Below are 20024 nucleotides of genomic sequence, written 5' to 3' on the forward strand. Positions count from 1 at the left end.
TATTGAAACATTACCATCTTCTCTCCAACTAAAGCTTTTGATAAGTTAGCTAAGGAGCAACACTGAATACCTTTAGTTCCAGCTCCATATATTTCTTTGGACAGCAGAAGCAGAGCTCTGATTCTTAACTAACACAAATTAATTTCTCAGGATTTCTGATGTAAAATTTAATGTCGGTGCTTGACTGTCTCTCCTACCCCAACACGACTCTCAAGGGGAGAGAGGTTAAAAACATTCTAACTGCATGCATAACTTACTGGCATCCTCACATAACCCTCTGCTTCCAAGCAGAGTTGTGACAGCCCAAAGCAGAAGCACGGGGTGCACCCCAGAGGGTTGTCAGCATGGAGAGCGTAGGTGCCAGCTCGACACTCGTTGCATTGAAGGCCAAGGACATTTTCCTAAAGGGGAGGGTGGGGAATAATAGACTAGTTTTTACCAAAGAGAGAGAATGAGAGAGAGAGAGAGAGAGAGAAGATTTCTGAACAAATGGAAATGAAATAAACCATAAAAATAATTTTGAATCAACAAACATCTCTGAACTAGCTGTTCCTTAGGCAACTTCCTTAACCTGTGCATCAGTTCATTCAATCGATGATTCTCAAACACAGCCGATGATCAGAATCAACTTGGAAGCTTTTGGAAAATACAGTCCTCTGATTAGAATCTCTTGGAGGGGGCCCTGGAATCCTCTGAAGTTCTCAGGTGACTGTAATGATCAGCGAGGGTAGAGAACCATGGGTCAGGTGATTATTAAGGTGGGTCCCTCCTGTTCTGACTATCTGTAGTTAGAACTGCTATCATAAATGTGGGAATCCAACAATATTCACCGATGTTTCCATCATGCTCAGGCTATAGTGTCTACATAAATTTTCCCGTCCTTATCCCTAGTTACTAATCAACTCACTATCCTCTGGCTTCCATCTCACCAGCCCTGGGAAAGGACCAGAGAAGGTGGCCAATGACTCCCTTATGACAGAGCACAATGGGAAAACTAATGGAAATATGTGAAATTAAACATGATGTTGAAATCTTACCTCCTGGAAAAATAAGAAACACAAATTTCTTTCCGTCTGGCCAGAATATACAAGAGAATACTTACTTACCAGCTCTAAAATCACAAATGTTCTTGAGCCCTGTGTTATCTATTTTACCTGCATATTCAAGACAGATTGGCTACTCAGCCAACCTGAACATATGATAGAAAACTCAGAGTGTTTTTCAAATCAATTTTATCATCTGACACTTGTAAATTCCATTTAAAGAATCATCCATAATTCTAGAAGAACGCACACACAATTTGAACTCAGACCTAGAAGATAGTGTAAAGTCATTATAAGAAATGTCTAAAACCGAGTTGCTCATTTCAATGGTCAAAAGCCCAGAAGTCATAATGACAATTAGGAGAGAGGAAGAAAGTGGAGCATTGAGGGCCCATACCTTGCAAGAGCAGGTACCAGTTTCCTCTGAACAGCTGCAAAGCCCCTGTTCCTCATCACAAGTGTCCACCAATGTTCCTCTCAGGTCACAGTCACAGGCCACACAGTCTGGAAAGCCTCTGAAACCCAGGGAGCACTGATCACAACTCGGTCCACCAAATGCAGGCTTACATTGGCAATGGCCAGTGAGCACATCACATTGATGACTGGCTGATCCTTCACTGCTGCAATTGCAGGCCTGAAAGAAAGAAAAACTAAATCAGTAAAAAGGCAGCTTTTGCATTTTCATAATGTACACATATTGGAATTACAGGAAAACACTAAATGTGGGGAAATTATACAGATAAATGGATCGCTCTCACTATTGTTAAATGGATTCACTCTACCAAGTGCCAACAGGAGGCAGGGACTGTATTCCTGGACATTTGTGCACTTTTGTGGCACACACACACAGACTGTGACCTGAAATTCAATCTGCTTAATGGGTCCAAACAGTCCAGCAACATTATTTTAGAAGCCAAGTAATTTTTCCTCTGTTTTCAAAACACAAACTATATCTAAGTTTAACTGAAGAAAGTTACATAGAAAATTAGAACCCTTTAAGACTGGACATAATTCCCCTCAGTAAAGTGATTTATGCCTTTCTCCTAGGAGATAGTAAAAATTGCAGAATATACTTAAAAGTCACCAAAATACATTTTTGATTTTCTAACCATCAATTCCACTGCTAGGTTCTTAAAGAAATCTTAGAATGATGTATTTTAATGGTGCTGTTTCTTTCACTTTGATTTCTACAATCCATATTGAGTTGTAAATACATACCATAAAGCTATTCAACAGGTTAAAATCAAGAGAATAGACAAAAGAAAAGAGATTAAACTTGCTACAGTGAAGTAATTCCCAGTTAAGAAAATGCACAGATGACAGCACATACCTGGCATCCTAGCTCCGGGTCATAGCCCCAGTGTTCGTCCTCACATTCTTCACATGCTACGCCTCGAGTATGAGGAGGGCATATACACACTCCCGATGCTGGGTCACAAGTATTCTGAGTGTGAGCACAGTCACAGGCTACAGCAAAGACAAACAGTGGTGTAATAGGTCAGGATAATTGGTGCAATTGAAAGGATAAGAGCTGATGCTACGAATCATTTCCCTTTCCTTATAATTTAAATAATTCTTTTTGTTCCTAACATAGGTCACACGATTCCTAAGACCCCTCCATGTTTCCTGGAAGGTGGATGGTGCTCTCTGTCAAGAGATGCTGCTAGCAGAGATGTTATCGGGACACAGTGAGTGAAAGAAAAGATTGGAAAAGACCTGGATAGGTGGGAAGAACAGATAGAGCTAGTGTTTACTGAGCATTTATTGGATGCCAAATGCTCTGTTAAAGACTTCATATACAAGCTTTCAAATAACTCCTGGATGGAGGTTATAATTAGATTCTCCATTTTACAAATGAGGAAACTAAACCAAGTGAAGTTAACCAATTAATCTAAGCTCATATGATTAGAACCTGACCAAAGCTTATGGATGTACCCAGAATACGAAAACAGAAAAAAGGTACAAAATCCTACATGTTAAGAAGAGAAAAAGTAAAGGAATTTAACAGAATTAGAAGTCAAAAGAGGGCTCAATGAAAAGTCTGGGGATTACGATAAAATCTCAATGATGAATTCAAGAGCTTACGTGTACAGCCACCATCCTGGAATGCATAGAAGCCACGTGCACACCTGTCGCACCTTTTCCCAGCTACACCTGGTACACAGTGACACTGGCCTTCCTCTGTGCAGTCATCTGACATGGAGCCCACTGTGCTGCAGTTACAGGGCAGGCAGCCAAGCCCTGTGTCCAACCCGTAATAGCCATGCTGTTTCATAGAAGGGGCAGAATTGTTTAATAAGCGACTAATAATACTAGAATGTTTTCCAAATCAGAACGTAGGCTATTTCAGAGAATCATGAAATGTTCATGACATTATTCTACTCCTTTGTAAACTGAACATATACTGTCTAGATAAGGATGCAAAGCACATACCTGTCGTATTTTGGGCATTGTCTCTTTCTAGTAGTCACAAATTCGTTTCATTTGAACCAAGGTTAAGGCGTCAATTATAGACATCACTAATACTTTAATTGTATCCAATGACCATTGGGTGTCTTACCAAGCACTGGTCACACTGCTGTCCAGTCACATGTGGTTTGCAGTCACAGAGTCCAGTCTCAAGATGGCAGACACCAGAAAGGGAGCCCTTTCCATGGCATTCACAGGCTAACACACACAAAGAAACATATTCATGTCCATTTCTGGGTAAGGTTATAGTAAGAACCCTTAATCTCCAAAGGAAAAAATTTAAACATTCATATCTTAAATCATAAAACTATAAAAATATGTTACTTTGCAATAAGTTTAAATATTTAGCATTTTTCTGAGGAGTAAGCCAAATAGGGTTGATAGAAGGAACAATCACAGAGGGAAAAAAATTACTAAAAAACTATTAAGATAATAATTAGCAAACGAACTTGACCAGTTTCATAAATTCCTTGAAATTTTTTAAATGACTCACCAATGTATATCCGCAAATCTTCATTACAAAACGTGCAATGGAGATTTAAAAATCAATTTAGCCATTTTCTCTCATTTCAATCATGTCTACATTTAATATTTTAAAGCTCAGTTACAATAATCTAGATAAACCATGTATTTCATAATTTAATGAAAAAGATGTCCTTGGCAATTGGGGTGATCATTTTATGAACTATATAGATGTTTAACCAACGTCCTGTATACTTGAAACTAATTTAAATAAATACATTTATTAAAAAGAAAAGAAAAAGATGTCCCTGTTCTAAGTCATGAGTCATTCTGAGTTCTAATATCCTTACCTTCAGGCCAGACGTCTCAGTTTTTTCTACTTACAATGCTGATGATTAAAGCTACAAAGATCCTGACCTTTTCAAAGTGAGGTAATTTAATGGTTCCAAGAAATGTTTAATTGATATTTATACTACATATATGCTCTTCATTTAAAATATTTAATATGTTCACTGACAAACTAGCTCACGAACATATACTATTTATGAAGCCTTGGACTCAAGAAAATATACACTCTGTCGTATGATATAACGTTATAAGAAAAGAAAATAAGAACTTTGCAGATTATCTCAACCTCAAGCACACTTTGTATAGAAGCATAACTGAAATGGGAGACAGTACAGTGGAAGGCACTGGACACTGGAAGGCGGATGGTCAGAAGAAAGGTGGTGGAATTCTGCCTCCTAGACTGTCAGTGGCCAAGCTCTCACGGGAGATTTCCTCTGGTGTAAGCGAGTTGATAGACATGAATAAATTCCTACTCATGGCCGCCCATCCTGCTCTGCCCATTCCTATAACTCTTTGTATTAAACATGCCTTTTCATTTCCTGTATTTCTGATGCTTTCACTTCTGGGGCCTGGCTGATCCTGGAGAGACTGCCTCTTCCAAGGCTAGTCAATTCCTACAGAAAGTAAACAGCTAGAATACCTTTTATATGCAAAGCAACCATTCCTGAGCCCACACCCCTAACTGCCTTCCTTACTGGGCTCTCATTTATATTTGTACTCTCAAGTCCCACTACCTACCTGCCCTAATCACCCCAGGGGCATGCCTCAGACACCTACGGACAGCCCCTATGCCTAGAGCCTGCTGAAATTATTCAAACCAACAAGTTCTAAACCTGTTTACCCACCTCGCCCTTTCTTTCCTGTAGAAACCACAATAAAGGTTCTAGCCCATATTTTCCCTCCTGACTAAACTGGGTGCTTTCTTTGGTACCTGGCCACCCTCATGTGAGGTATGTCCCCCTACTGGCTTCTGTGAGTAACAAACTATCTTTTCAATGGTAGTCGTCTCCTGATCTGCTGGCCTTGCCATAGCCAAATAATAAAACTTATATTTTAAAACAATCTTCAGCATCCAAACACTCTCAACTGTCTCCCATAGAAAACATCACACACACACACACACACACACACACACACACTGGCCTCACACCCTTAACTCTCTCTCTGAGGTTCCATCTTCCAGACTTTCCTCCCGAAGTCCCCAGGAACTTCCCCGATGCAAATTCAGTGAGCAGACCTTCAGTCTTCATCAGGCTGTGTTGTTCTACGGGATGAAATGCCTGACCACTCTCTCCCTTTTGGACTTTTCGCTTGCCAGGGTTTCCAGACACCTGCTCTTTGCCTTACTCCCTATTTCTCATGTATTTCCCTCGAGGCCCACCCCTCTGTGTCTCATTTAAAGCTTCCCCTCCCTTTGGTGAAAATTCAAAGTTCACTATATGGTCATCACAAAATATTGATGATAATATGAAATCATGTCTATCAGACTATCAGTTTGTGCCTGTCACGTTATAGGCAAAATTTCATTTAGCATTTATAACACACTTCGGAGGGAAGGACTATAATTTTATCTGTTTTTCAGTGTGATATCTAAACCTTAGAAAGATTACATAACTTGCTATAGGTCACACAGCTTCTATATACTCCTATAATAACAATAGCAATTATTAATAAAAAATTGTTCCTGTTATGATCAATACTAATTCAAAATAGTTGCCAATTACTGACTGCCAGGTATTTGCATATATTTTAATTCACATAAGAATACCACAATATAAAATTAAACCCACTTAACTCACTTCATAAGATTCCTTTAGTATAAGCACTCGGTAGGGTTCCTACAGGCTTTTTCTCCCTGAGTGCCACTCTCGGCCCCAGACAGTTGTATCCACATCCACCACTTCAACTATCCAGCCAGAGGGGAGGGTCTCCAGTCCCCATTTCTTCCCTGATTCCTGCATTTATGAATATCCAAATGCCTTCCCAACAACTCCATAAGACTTCCTATGTCAGTAATGTCGAATACCAGGATTTTTACCTGGGTTAACCAAATAAAATATGGTATTTTATTAATATGTGCAGATCTTCAGGAAGTCCATAAGAGGGACCTTGCTATAGATCTGGAAGGATTTCTAGTGAAATATCCAGAAACGGTTGTAGGAATTTATCTCATCAAAGCTAGGGAAAGGGAAGGAAGAGATGAAAAAAAGAATAAAAATTGTAAATGCTCAGAAACTAGAGAGCTGGGACATGTCGGTCCATATCCTGTCCAGCTGCCTGGGCCAACAACCTGTACCCAGACCCCAGTCTTACCTGTTCTAACCCTGTTCCCCCTCCCCTCCATTCATCATCAAAACCTTCTACTTTCTATCTTCTCTTTTATCCCCACAGCAAAATACTGAAGCAGTTTTGTCAATGTAGATACACAAATTAAAGGAAAATGACTCTTTGGTACATGATGCAAAACTTCGATATGTTTAAATAACTTGGATATATGAATCTACTTCTTCAACATTGAATTTTATGTAATCTAAATACAGATCAAGTATTTCTGATGAAAATTTAGCATCCTAATTGAGATGGGTTATAAAATATACAGAGTTTTAAAGACAATATTAAAAAAAAAAAACAAAGCAAGTATCTCATTATTACTTTAAAATTTTGATTAAATGATAAAATGACACTTTCTACATGTTGGGTTAAATAAAATTTATTATTAAAATGTATTCACCTGTTTCTTTTTACTTTTTAAAATGTAGTTACTAGAAGATTTTAAATTGATATAGAAAAATAATAAAAATTACCGTTTTTATTGCTAGGATTATAATTGCTAACATTTATTTAATGTCTAGAACTTTAAAGTTGTTATTCATTTGACTTCTCAGAAAAGTCTTAATATATACATATAACTATGTCCATTTTATGTTTAAGGAAGTGGCTCAGAGAGGTTAATCAATTTGCCTAATGTCACTCAGCTGGTCAGTAATCAACTCTGAACTCTAATCGCCATTAATCAGACTACAAAGCCTTAAGTGCCACATATCTGCTTCTCATCAACACCATCACATGTATTTCCTCAAGAGAGATGAACCGTAACTTTCCAGCTTTTATCAGCACTTGGTACAGTGCCTGGGAAGTAACAAAGAAACTAAGAAATGAATCATCAAGTTGTGTAATAAAGATAAAAAGAAATGATATGAGAATTATAAAAGCTTTTCATAAACTCTGAAGCTTTATAAAAATACCATTTATCATAATTATCTTCCTATAATAACCAAGCCAGGCAGCCACACTGCTGAGGATCAGGTTGACTGGCCCATGGCTATGTAACCTTGTTGATCTCATGATGTGCGGCTATGAAAATATCTTTTCTATGTCACTAGCACCCTCTTGTGTCTCCACATCATAACAGCATAGGAAGACTCCAGCATTTATAGGAAATTATCAAAATAATTTATAATTGTCATTTTTCCTCTTTCAATCCTTCAAGAACTGTGCAAAAGTAAAAATGTGAGGGCTGTCTTGGCCATAAGGCTTTAAGTCTGTCCTCTATGGCGTATGAAAATCTACTTTTTTCAGGGAGCGGTTCTACCTGATCTGTAATTTCTAGGATTTAAGCAGAGCCCTGCAGAGCAACATGGCGGTTGGTAGGTCAGGCGTGGACCATGAAGACACACCAGTTTCTGGAGCTAGAGTCCTAGAAGTCCCATCCGCTTCATGAAACCCTGTAGCACCTCCCTCACAAACATGACAGGCTTTGAGCATCACTCTTCTTTTATCTCATCCCTGGAAGTAGTGCTAGCTAGCACTTTGTAAAGTACCACTTTCTCTTCATGTGGAAGGGAGAATCTTTTCTAGGCCATATGACCTTCATGTAGCGTAACCGATCAAGCTAATACAAGGTAGATAGGGACAGTTTAGATCTTGGGTTTATGCCCAGCAGCAACACAAGAACCACTTAGATATAGGTACTTCGTGGGCTGAGCAGTTTCTGACATCTGTAAGTAAATGGACAGGAACTTCACATGGCCATAAGTAATGGACTCAACTTCAAAGTCCATAAACTCACCGCGGCAATTTTTAGCAGCCACGGCGTCCCCATAGAACCCGTCAGCACACCTCTCACAGTGGGCCCCATCCGTGTTCCCAATACACCTCAGGCATTCTCCGGTGACAGAGTCACAGTGACCGGCCTCTGAGGGGTCGACATTGCCACTGCAGTTACACAAAACACAGGATTCCCCAGGCACTGTTGGGTTTCCATAGTAACCGTCTGCACATCTGCATAAAAGATTGAAAGAGGGATCCAAATAAATGCAATTTCTCCAGACATTAACCCACTATCCAGGGGTTCTCTGAATGGTTAATCAATCAGACTCTTTTTACTAAAGATTTACTACAGAAGAAATGCAACTCCAAGTACAGACATTCACAGATTTCCTCCACTCACTGAGAAGAACAGGGAGTACGTCCAAAATGAGCCATAAATCCAAGGGGACATAGACCCGGCCCCAGGCCAATTCAATTGGCATCTCACATTCAGGAATGTCACCCTCTCCTACAGATTGGAGCTAGACTGAGCACAGAGACTTCCGTGTGGGAACAGACGACATTGGCTTTCAGGCGCCAGAAGACAACCATTAATCAATCCACTCCTCCACAATGGAATTGTGCAGAGTAATGGGATATTTAAATGTGTGACCAGTAAATACTGACTCCTTGCTGATTCTTATTGTTATTGATGAGAACTCAGATTTAGCTCAAGGAGACCGAATGCCATTCTTGAAAAATTCCCAGGAAGTTTCAACATTATTTTTTAAATTGATATATTTGGCTTTTATCTAAGGTTATTTGAAATAATAATTACATGCCCGAACTCTAAAACCACACTTAACTACACATTTAAAAATAAACCCACAGAATTTATGTTAAAATAATTTCTCATGCATCTTTTGGAAACCAGTTGAGCAATGCAGAGTACCTCTCACACCAAGTTCCTGAGTATCCCAGGGTACACTGGTCACAGACCACTTCATCGCCATCATCTAGGTGGCAGGTGGGGCTGAAACTGTCAAAACATTAGAAATGAATGTAGTATGCCCATGGACAGTGCAGAATTTCTAAATATTTTAAATGCTTAATTTCCACCACTCCTGTCCTTACATACTTTCACTGGGTCCTCACTCCTTGGCCAAGAACCCAAGGCCACACAGCCCGCCTCAGCTGGAGTGTGCTTCTCCCTTCTCTGCCTGGGCATATTCCCAGTGCTCGACTCAGCTGTCACCTCCTCCAGGAGGCCTGCTCTGACGTTCCTGGCCTAGCCAAGCTCCTTTCCTCTCAGTTCTCTAGCACTGTGCAGCCTGCCTCAGACCCTGGCCCATACTGGGCAAGAGTGAGAATCCCTTATTCATGTCAGTAATCAACATTTCCCAAAGGACCCCCACTGTTGATCGGAGTCTCTTTAAACTCTATCCCTGGGTCTCAGGAAGACCTATGAAGGGAAGTGTGGGGGCATTGAGAGTCCCCCACGATTTCATCAGAGTAGTCCTGATTGTCTCTGTTTTATAAACTGGAATTTCAAATAAAAATTACCATTGGGCAAATTCTTCTGGTGTGGCTAGAGGGAGAGTTCTAAAGGGTAAACCAGTGAGAGAGAAAGAGGCTTTCAAACCTCTGGCCTGCAGAACACCATGCCCCAACCTGATGTACAAGGCCTTGCATGTGTCCTTCCACCCCGTTCATGCTTTATTTGAATTCCTCAAATAGGATCTGCTCTTTTATGCTGCTATGGGTTGGCACACTCAGTTCCTTCTGCCTAGAATGCCCTTCTCTGCTACTTTCAAATTCCTTCTCATCCTTCAAGTCTCCGATCAAGAGCTTACCCAGAGGGTCATTCCTGACAGATTCCCGCCATGCAGTGGACGTATTTCCACTGTGGTCATGACCACATGGTGGATTCCAGGGGCTAGCCATCAAGGATGAACAGTTTGATACTCAGAGTACCTAATATGATACCCAGTGTATACTAGACACTCAATAAATATTTGTTGAATCGATTAAATGAATTCAGCTCATTCTCAATGAGCCTCATATTTTGGTCATTAGATCAAAAAATCCTTAAGGCCAGGAACATGTTTTATTCACCTCTGTATTCCCTATATGCCCTAGCCCAGTGGCAGGCACACAATATATACTTAAGAAATAACTGATGATCGACATTAGACCAAAAGGAAAAGAAGTATGCAAATGTCCTCACCATCACACAACTTTCCTTGCATAATTTAATATACTAAACTTTTTTTTGTAAGAGAATCTACCCCTCCATCTTTAATCATGATTAATTACCACTGGGCAAAATTACTCTTATTACATACAAAGTCTTGCTCTGAAGATATCAGTGCACATCGGATGGAAATCCCGGCCATGCTGGCCAGGATCTGCTGGGAAAGGTGCCAGGCTTACTTGTTGGAAGCTGAAGACAGGGGGCAGGCACAAGGCTGGCAATCCCCAGGAGTCCCTTGGGAAGGCAGCCCATAGAAGCCAGGCAGACACTGTTCACAGTGGTCCCCGGTGGTGTTGTGTTCACACGCCTAGACACATGCACAAATAGAAGATTCGGTTCAGCTTTCTGTAAAGGATCCTCAAATTCATCTACAAACAACTTGAAGTCCAAATGAAAAAAAGAAAAGACAAATTCCTAAAATAAGCCACTAAACTCTGTTACATGAGAAGGGGTTGCCTGTTTCCAGATAACTAATAAAATTTTTAATTTGTATAAGTGGGAAGCATAAGAACTTTCACTTCTGACCATGTTAGAATCACTGGTACCATTCTTGCCCTTGCGTAGGAAACCAGAAAACTGGAGCAAAATCTATCAAATGAACGACTGCTTTCAGACGCTGGACAATAGAGGGTGCAGGTCTGAGATCCCTAAGAGGTGGAGTAAGTCCTACAACCACATGTCCTTCTGCCTGGAGACACTTGCCAAGCAGAACTAGGGGTCTTGCTGAGGCGAGAAGTCAAAGATCAGAGTACGAGGAGGCAGAACCTGCTAGAATTTGGGCAGAGGAGTGAAGCTTCATAGAGCAAGAGCTCCAGAAATCTACATGGGAGAGCCCTTTAAATAGCTACTGAATACTAAGCTGCTTGTGTGTAGAGTACAACTCCTGGAGGCCAGACAAACAAAAACAGATGAGCTGTAAGCTAAAAAATTCAGAACTCATGGAGAGCTCAGAGACATCAGAATTCTAACCAGCCACTGTGAGGAGACTCTGGTAAATGCCCAGCACACTCAGGAGAGAACCCAGAAGGAAGATTTGCAACTGGTAGTGCTAAAATGCCATAGCATAAAGGTTATATGAAACCTGCCTCGACAGTTTTAAAACAAACCTTGAAACCATCAAGCTGACCTGCAATAACTTAACTGTCTGCCCAAATAAACTTCCATGTTCTTTAAAACAAAGCAACAAAATCTAGAAACTCAACAATGCAACGTTATTCATCAAGCAATATTTATCATGCAATCAAAAACTACTAGATATGTTCCCACTGGCAAAATCTGGGGAAATTTGGAAGCCATGAGTCCAGAAAACAGGTAGGGTAAATAAATATATACAGGGGGAGAAGGGAGGCTTTCTGCTTACAGCAAAATGCTGTGTGCCAACAGATAAGCATGGGGAAAGGGCTGGAGTTGGATAACCATCCTTTTGCAAACATCATAGTATTAGTTGGGCAAGAATCATCAGTGACTACAAAATCTAAGGGAGAATTTTGATGAGGAACAGGATACTTATATGGTTTTAAAGTGTTTCCCTCAGACTCTTTATTACAAAATAAAAGAATAGAAAGAATAGTAAATATATAGTGAAGAAATTGACCAACACCTGGCCTGGGTAATCAGAATTACCACCAGTGAGGGGCTGTGGATACTGTGGGTCTGTGGATACTGTGGGTCTCCACGTGCCGTGGTCGGAGAAGGGCTCACTAATGAAATATTCCCGCCCGTTGTGGAAACATTTTAAAATAAAGGAGACTAAAGAGACATGACAATAAAATGCAATACCCAATCCTAGATGGGGACCTGTAAAGAAGGGGAAAAAAAATGCTATAAAGGATATAATTGAGTCAATTGACAAAACTGGAAATAGATGGTAGATTAGAAAAAGTAGAGTATTGATGTTAAATTTACTACAGTTGATAACTATACTATGGGTACATAAGAGAATATCTTTATTCTCAGGACATGCACAGTAAAGTATTTAGAGATATATGGACATAATGTATGCAACTTATTCTTAAGTAGTTTAGAAAAAATATTATGATTAAACAGATAAAAAATAATAATAAAGCTAATGGGCAATATGTTAACAATAGGTGAATCTAGGTAAATGGAGGGTGCACTAACTGCCATTCTTATTCCTACTACCTTTGTATAAATTTAAAATTATTTTCAAATAAAGATATGAAGAGAAAAAAAAATAGGTGAACCATCCCAGGAGAAAAATCTAAAAACCAGGCAGAGAATTACCAATGACTTTTCACTTGAAACATTGCAAGCTATAAACAAACAAAACAACTTTCAGGTGCTGAAAAAAATCTGCAAAAATACATTTTAACATTGAAGGCAAAGAAAAAGTCTTTTTTAGATAAATGAAAGATGAGAGAATCTGTCAGTCATTAGACTCGCACCAAAGAAACGCTAAAAACAGTTCTTCAGGGGGCAGGAACACAGTCCAAATGAAATCTTAGATTTATATCAAGATTTAAATATATTATTTAGATACACAAATAGATATGAAAGACTTGTTTTCCTCCTTTAAAACATCTCTTTAGAAAGTAAACTCAGCTTGAGTTAGGTGTGTAGGAGGTGTGCAGGAGACAAAAGATGAGCACACTGGCAGAGCAGGGCAGCACTGAGTACCTCAGCAGTTTCACAGCTCAAGGGAATGCTATGCCTATTCTGCACATTCTTTCCCAAGTTCTATTTTCTCTGTGACTCAGTCCCCACAACCCCTCATTGTCCCCACTCCTGTGCTGATGCCACCCAATGTCTCCTATGACCTCTACCCACCCCACCCCAGTCCTACCTGTGGGTCCTCTCCTCGTTTCCTCTCCCCTGGTCTCCACCTTGTCTCACATTTCCCTTTATAGCCTTCCTCTTAGAGCCATTCATTTTACATACATTTATATGCCACTTTTTTCATCCAACAATTTAAATAATATGTCCAATTTCTAAGCTACATACTTCTTTATAATTCCTGAGGTTGATACAAGTTTTCCCATATGTTAAACTTAATTTGGGACTATAAATACTTATATTGTATCCTTTCGTACCAGGGTTTTACAAGTTTTATTTAGGTTATCCCAGACCAGAGCTTCTAAATTTGAATGTATATACCAATCACCGGGGTTAAATATTGATTCTGACTCAGAAAGTCTGAGGAGCCTGAGACTCTGCATTTCTAAAAAGGCTCCCAGGTGACATCCATGCTGCTGGTCCTGATAACATTTTGGTAGCACATCTTAGACTCATTTTTTTCTCCCCATCCCCCATATGATCTTGGTTTTGATAATCAATCCAAATCAATTAAAAATGCAACTGGCCTTGGCAAACAGCTACATGGTTGCACTGAAAGTATCACACAAAATAACTAGCTTCATTAAAATATATTCGAATGTGTACAATTGCAAAATGTCTATGATATGTTCTCTTTACTCAAAGAGCCAGCTGGAGTCTTCTTTCTCTTTGGGAAAACTATTATGCAGTTCCATTGAAGAACCTTCCAAGGGTTGTTTCCAGTGTTTTCTCAGGTATGCGTCACTGTCCCTCTAAGTGACCATCCCTGTTGGTAGATCTGGCATGTGAACCATGGGAAGTCTCATCTCCTTGCAGAGGAAAGACACCTTCTCTTGTTTGGAAAGGAACCATGAGGACCTGAGACATGCACAACTGCTTTTTACACCCTGGTCTTTGCAAGGCAAAGGACTGGCATCTCCTTGGGATAAGAGCAGAGAGAGCTCAGAGAAAAGAAGAGGCGATAAGGACTTTGGGTGATTACGATGTGTCAGCGTGGGTTCATGAATTGTAAAAATGCATACTCTGGTGGGAGATGTTGATAATGGGGGAGAATGTACCTGTGTGGGGATAGGTGCTATATGGAAAATATCTGTACCTTCCTCCCTATTTTGTTGCCTACCTAAAACTGTTCTTTAAAAATTAAAGTCTTAAAAAAAAAAAAATAGGACACTAAGAACAACTGGAACTTTCTCTCTAATAAACTGTAAATAAGGAGTTAAATTTTAGAAGCTAAGTAACTATGCATAAGGCTGAGGGCTAGAAATAGCTATACAAAAGGAAAGATTAAAGGTTTAAAAAAATAGAAAAAAGCAAAGTTATACAGATAAATGAAACTACCTGTTTGTATATTCCTTAAATCCTAATCTAAATTGTTATTTTTCTTGCTCCTTCAACATTAATTATTTTAAAAAGAAAAAAAATAACTTTACAGTGGAAATGCCTGGCAGACACCACCATATCTAGTGACCCAGGCTAACACCCCCAGGAAGAAGACAGAGACACCATGTTCCCGACTGGAGGTACTGACAGGGCACATCACCTCCATACCCACCTGCCCGAAACGCGTAACCCCAACCTAATCATGACAAAACAGACCAGCCCCAGCTGAAGGACATTCCATAGAATGTCAAGCACTCTTCAAAAGTGCCACAGTCATGAAAGACAAGGAAAGCCTAGAAACTCACAGACAGAAGGCGGTAAGGCCACTGAATGCAATATGAGATCCTGAGTTTGAAAGGAAAAGGGATATGAATGGGAAACGTGATGAAATCTCAGTGAAGTCTGTAGTTCAGTTGATCAGACTGTGCCAAAGTTAATTTCTTAGTTTTGATGATTACTATGGTTATGCAAGATGTGAATGTCAGGAGGAGTAGAGTGAAGGTTACACACGAACTCTCCATTTTTGTAACCCTTTGTAAGTCTAAAATGATTTCCACAAACATTTAAAGCTATAAAAACTATTATCATTTATTGTAATTAGAGCTTTAAGGGCAGTGGCTATTTAGCATTTCCACTATAATATGAGTATACGTTTTTGTAAATGTATATTGATTACTGCCTACCTGTAACTAGAGCTATAGGTAGTACAACCATGACCTGCTGACCACCCCCAAATGTTGGCACAGGCCTCCAGAAGGCTGGCCTTGCAAACTCCAACTGCAAAGGGAGAGATATTTTTTAAAAGCAACAACCTCATCAAGCCATGGAAAACTGTGCGTCTGAGGAAACTGATCATAGAGGAACTGAGTCCGCATACAAACCATCATTTCATGCAGTTCCTATACACACTTTACTTAAGGGACAAAGAAAAAAGCACAATATGAGAGCTTTACTTACAGAATAAAGAAAAATTAGGCTCTAGAGAGAATATGCATTCCACGGCACCATGCCAAGATCTTCTCCATGGATCTGATAATTAATTTTCCCTAGTCCTGAGAATCAATCAATCTCTTTTGGAAAGAACGTGAACATATCCCCGTACAAAGAATAGGGTGCAGCTGATTAACATGTGCATTCACTCCATCTGTGAGGAGTGAATCCATTAAGACTCAGGAGCGTGGCCTGGCTTCCAGGCATAAGAGCCAAAAAGAATTCCTGATTGAAGTTAAAAAACAAGTCTTGCCCTGTATCTGTCCCAAAGTTCATTCTCTAGATTAATTACATATTTGTTAAGCCCTGTCTCAGCTCATATTGCGTGAAAGAAATACTTATTTAAAGAGTTGATCTGAGCTAACAACTATAAAACATTATATATTGTATAAATGAATGTGTTTATTAGTTTTATTATCCCTCTTATGTATGCTGTGAAACAATGTTAAAAGACTCTTGTGCTTGCATTTAAAAGAGCCAACCCTTTTTATTTAATCAGTGGACAATGTTTTCTACCTTTATATGGCTTTATAATCTTGCAAAGTAAATAACTACTTTTTATTGTTCTAATAAAAAACCTACAATGAAGTATATATATCCCTTTTCCACTATCACCAAAGTAACTTTTTTGTTTTTTCAAAACAAGGGGGAAAAAGCAGGAAACATTTTATGACATAAACCTAAATCTGCAAACTTTCTTTGGGGTCTACAAAGGCAGGGATATTGTCTTATGGAGGAATCATTTTTTTTAAATCACTTCTGCACAAGCAGATGGCTTTGGGATGGTTGGGGAGTGGGGGCACTCAAGACTTCAGTAAGACTCACAAAGCAGACACCATGAATATCGCACTCAGCTGTATGGCCGTGGCATTCACAGGGTTGACAAATTCCTCCAAAGAGTATGCCGTCCACACGGTAATAGCCAGAGAGGCAGGACTGCAAAAGAAGCAAGGACAGCCCGCGCTGCTGAAGGCAATTCTGTACACGACACAAATCATCTTCTTCCCAATATGTTAGAAGCGTAAATTGTTAGGTTTTCCATGAATAAACATTTATTTTTTTCCCCAAACATCTTTATCAAGGTATCATTTATGTGCCATAAAATTGCACTCATTTTAAGAGTACAAGTCAATGACTTATTAGTAAACTCACCATAATCCAGTTCTATATTTCTTTTTAAAGGAAGAAACACGGACACAAAAGCTTAATATGTCAGCATACACCTTAGCTGTATTCCACTGTGATATTCTCAGAAATCATGTAATACTCAGCCATGCAACCAGAGTTTCAATTAAGAGGACTTTTTTTCTCTCAACCTTATTTTTTCTTTTGCTTAAAATTCATTAAATGTTGCAGCCAAAGTGTTCAAATGCAGGTCTGTGTCAAACTGCATCAATTTAACTGAGCAAACTTTATAGATGTCCTTTTTGGGGTTTGGATAGGCAATGTGGGCATTCAAGGAGGCCGCTCCCTGCTATGAAGAGCAGGGAACTACTCTAGACACAGAAATTCACTTCATCCTTGTGACAATGCTGATAAATAGTACTTCTATTTTATAGATGAGGAATCTGGGACACGGGGCAGTTAGATAATGTGCCCACTGCGGCAGTGGAATGATTCAAAGGCTGGCATGCACACCTCCAGCACCCACATCCACAGGCTGCCCAGGACTGCAGCAGACACAAGACATATTTATAGTGTAGACTGGGGGATGATTAATTTAGAGGCCAGCACACTCCCATGGGGGTATGGGAGGAGGGGTACAGATTTGTTTTTTATTATTATAAAAATTCTTAAAGGATATTTTCATTACACGGATAATACATAAATGCATTTATTCACACTGACTTTGGAGGAAGTCCCCTAACACACTATGCAGCCATGCTCCCCCTGGGAACAGCTGGCTTGTCTACAGATGTGTGTTGAGCAGGCAGCTGCCTAGAGGTCTGTGTGGTGGCTACAAAAATTCCATTCCTTACCAATAGCCTCCTGATTGTTTAAGTTGGCTTCTGAATAAGAGTTTGATTAAATAATGAGTTCTTCTGCTTAACAAAGACACTTGAAAACATGTATTAAACATCTTGTACTTACTTGAGTCATCATCCCATGCACATCAGCACATTTCCCTCCAAAGCCCAGTGATTTGTTCTCCAGCAGCAGCTGCTTATTGCTGCCCTCTCCAGGTGTAGCTGGCCTGGGTTTCTACTTCCATGACTACCTGCCTGCCCACTCTAAGGTCACCTATTCCCACACTCACATACTACAAGGTGGCCTTAGGGTCCTTTATCCATTAAGCGTTATGCACTACAGGATTAGGACCTACAAAGATTTGCTGGGCCTAAAAATAAATGTTTTAGAATCTAAAAAAAAGTTCACTAAAAAAAAAAAAAACCCACAAAATATTTGAATCGAAATATTTAAATATCTACACCATGAAGCATTAGGCCAATTTTATTAACTGAAAAGTTTATAATTGATAAAGATTCATAGAAGCAAATTATAGGTTAAATATTCTTGCTTTGTAAAAATGATTGCCAAGTAATTATAGCCAATGACAAATGTTTACAATCATAGTCAATCATGAACAATGAGAGGTGAGATGGTGTGGGGGTTAATACACAGATGAAGTTCAAATTCTGATTTGACCACTTCCTAGCTGTGTGACCTTGGCCAAGGTACTTAATCTCTCTGTGCCTCAGTTTCCTAATCTGCAGAACAGAAAATATATGAAGTACCTACCTGATATGGTTCTTGTCAGGATTAAATGAGGTAACAGGGAAAGAGCTCAGAATAGTGCTCTGGCAAAGGAATCAGATTTCTTTAAACAACATGGTTTTCAATATTTTTATAGTCCCCAAAAGCCTGAAGTTTAGAAACACTGGGTTTCTAAAGTTAAAATTCATTGTGAATCATTGCATCACCCTCAATGTGTCTGTTTTTCCCCACTTAGGAAAGAGAAAAAGAAGACAGGACAGGAGGGTAGATGTTACCTCACAGGAGATCCCTGCATAGCCTTGGGGACATTCGCAGTGCTCCACCTCAGTGGCCAGTGCCAGGTCTATAACGTTAGGGCTGGCTGTGTCCAGAGAGACAGAATCCAACCTACAAACAAACAGTGGTTGTTATATGACACATACTTGCAAATGACACATAACACCAATGAAAACGGAATTAAAAAAGACTTTAATTCAAGCAAAATGGTGATGCGAATTCTGTTAAGTAACTAAAGATTTTCACAGCAATATGCTGTGATTATTTCCTGAAAATGCCTTTAACATTTGGTGCTACTATCTATAGATAGCTCTCGGAAAGATCTGATGTTGCCCATTCTGAGCTGAAGGGCTTCAGAAAAATTAATCCATTCAGTGATCTTATCTCAAATACAGAGAGATTATCCTGTATTTGCTTTAGCTGCATCCAATCTTTATGCTTAGCCTGGCATTGCCAGAAGTTGATCTTCTTGAAGTAATAAAATGACCAAGGATAGACACATTAGTTTAAATAGACTATGTGAAATCTAAGACCATTAACATCAGGAGGGTGAAAACCAGATGCAGCGTGGTCCAGACAATTGTTAACTACTCAGGCATTTCTCAGAAAAGCACCCTGAAAGTTTCTGATCCTGATGTTGTCTATCTCTTACTAAATACATTTGTCATGAATAACAATTCTTACATCGTCAATAAAATTATAGTAATAAAAAGTAATTTTAAGACAGCCAAGCCCCACTACCTGTATCCTTAAAATAATCAAGTAAAATATATTAAGCTGGAAATCCATAAGAAAAATTAAGACAAGAGTGAAGTACTCTCACCGTAAGTTTTCTCTCCTTTTCAGTACACACCTGTAAAGAGCCATTTTTGCAGAATTGTAGTTGGCTCTGATCAAGAGATGTGTCACATTGGCAAGGACAATCAGTAGTTGATCACGATCTATCTCCCTTTTGTTACTAAAATCTCGGAAGTTCTCAGGCACAAATCTAACCACATTATTGTACTCTTCGTGGGGTTGTAATGACTGGCCTTCAGCCTGGGTGCTCAAAGTGAGTCCATTTCCCTAACATTTAAAAACAAGAGGAAATGTATTTATAATTCAATTTCATGATCAAAAAATGAAAGCAAATTTTATGCTCAGCAACATGGCTTTTCCTTTGTGTCTAGGTTCTTGTGGTGAGCGTGTAAGTGTAGTGGTGTCTGTAACTCTTGGTTCAGAACTATCAGAGATATTTCATTGTACTCCTCTCAGAGGGATTTGAA

General features: G+C 39.4%; 1 protein-coding gene across 3 annotated transcripts in view; it reads right to left on the bottom strand.

Moving 5' to 3' along the window:
- Window positions 1–20024, bottom strand: part of LAMA1 (laminin subunit alpha 1) — a 143685-nt gene that overhangs the window by 59214 nt on the left and 64447 nt on the right. For all 3 annotated transcript variants that reach the window (XM_039845833.1, XM_039845828.1, XM_039845837.1), the window contains 11 exons: window positions 19613–19824; window positions 18759–18870; window positions 16594–16704; window positions 10785–10912; window positions 9304–9390; window positions 8392–8603; window positions 3604–3710; window positions 3129–3309; window positions 2374–2510; window positions 1441–1677; window positions 258–401 (listed from right to left, as the gene is read on the bottom strand). In XM_039845833.1, the coding sequence (XP_039701767.1) occupies window positions 258–401; window positions 1441–1677; window positions 2374–2510; window positions 3129–3309; window positions 3604–3710; window positions 8392–8603; window positions 9304–9390; window positions 10785–10912; window positions 16594–16704; window positions 18759–18870; window positions 19613–19824 (1668 nt within the window). The remainder of the gene's footprint in view (window positions 1–257; window positions 402–1440; window positions 1678–2373; window positions 2511–3128; window positions 3310–3603; window positions 3711–8391; window positions 8604–9303; window positions 9391–10784; window positions 10913–16593; window positions 16705–18758; window positions 18871–19612; window positions 19825–20024) is intronic.

The sequence above is a fragment of the Pteropus medius genome, unplaced genomic scaffold, assembly GCF_902729225.1.
Source record: "Pteropus medius unplaced genomic scaffold, Ma_sr-lr_union100, whole genome shotgun sequence".
NCBI classification, from domain to species: Eukaryota; Metazoa; Chordata; class Mammalia; order Chiroptera; family Pteropodidae; genus Pteropus; species Pteropus medius.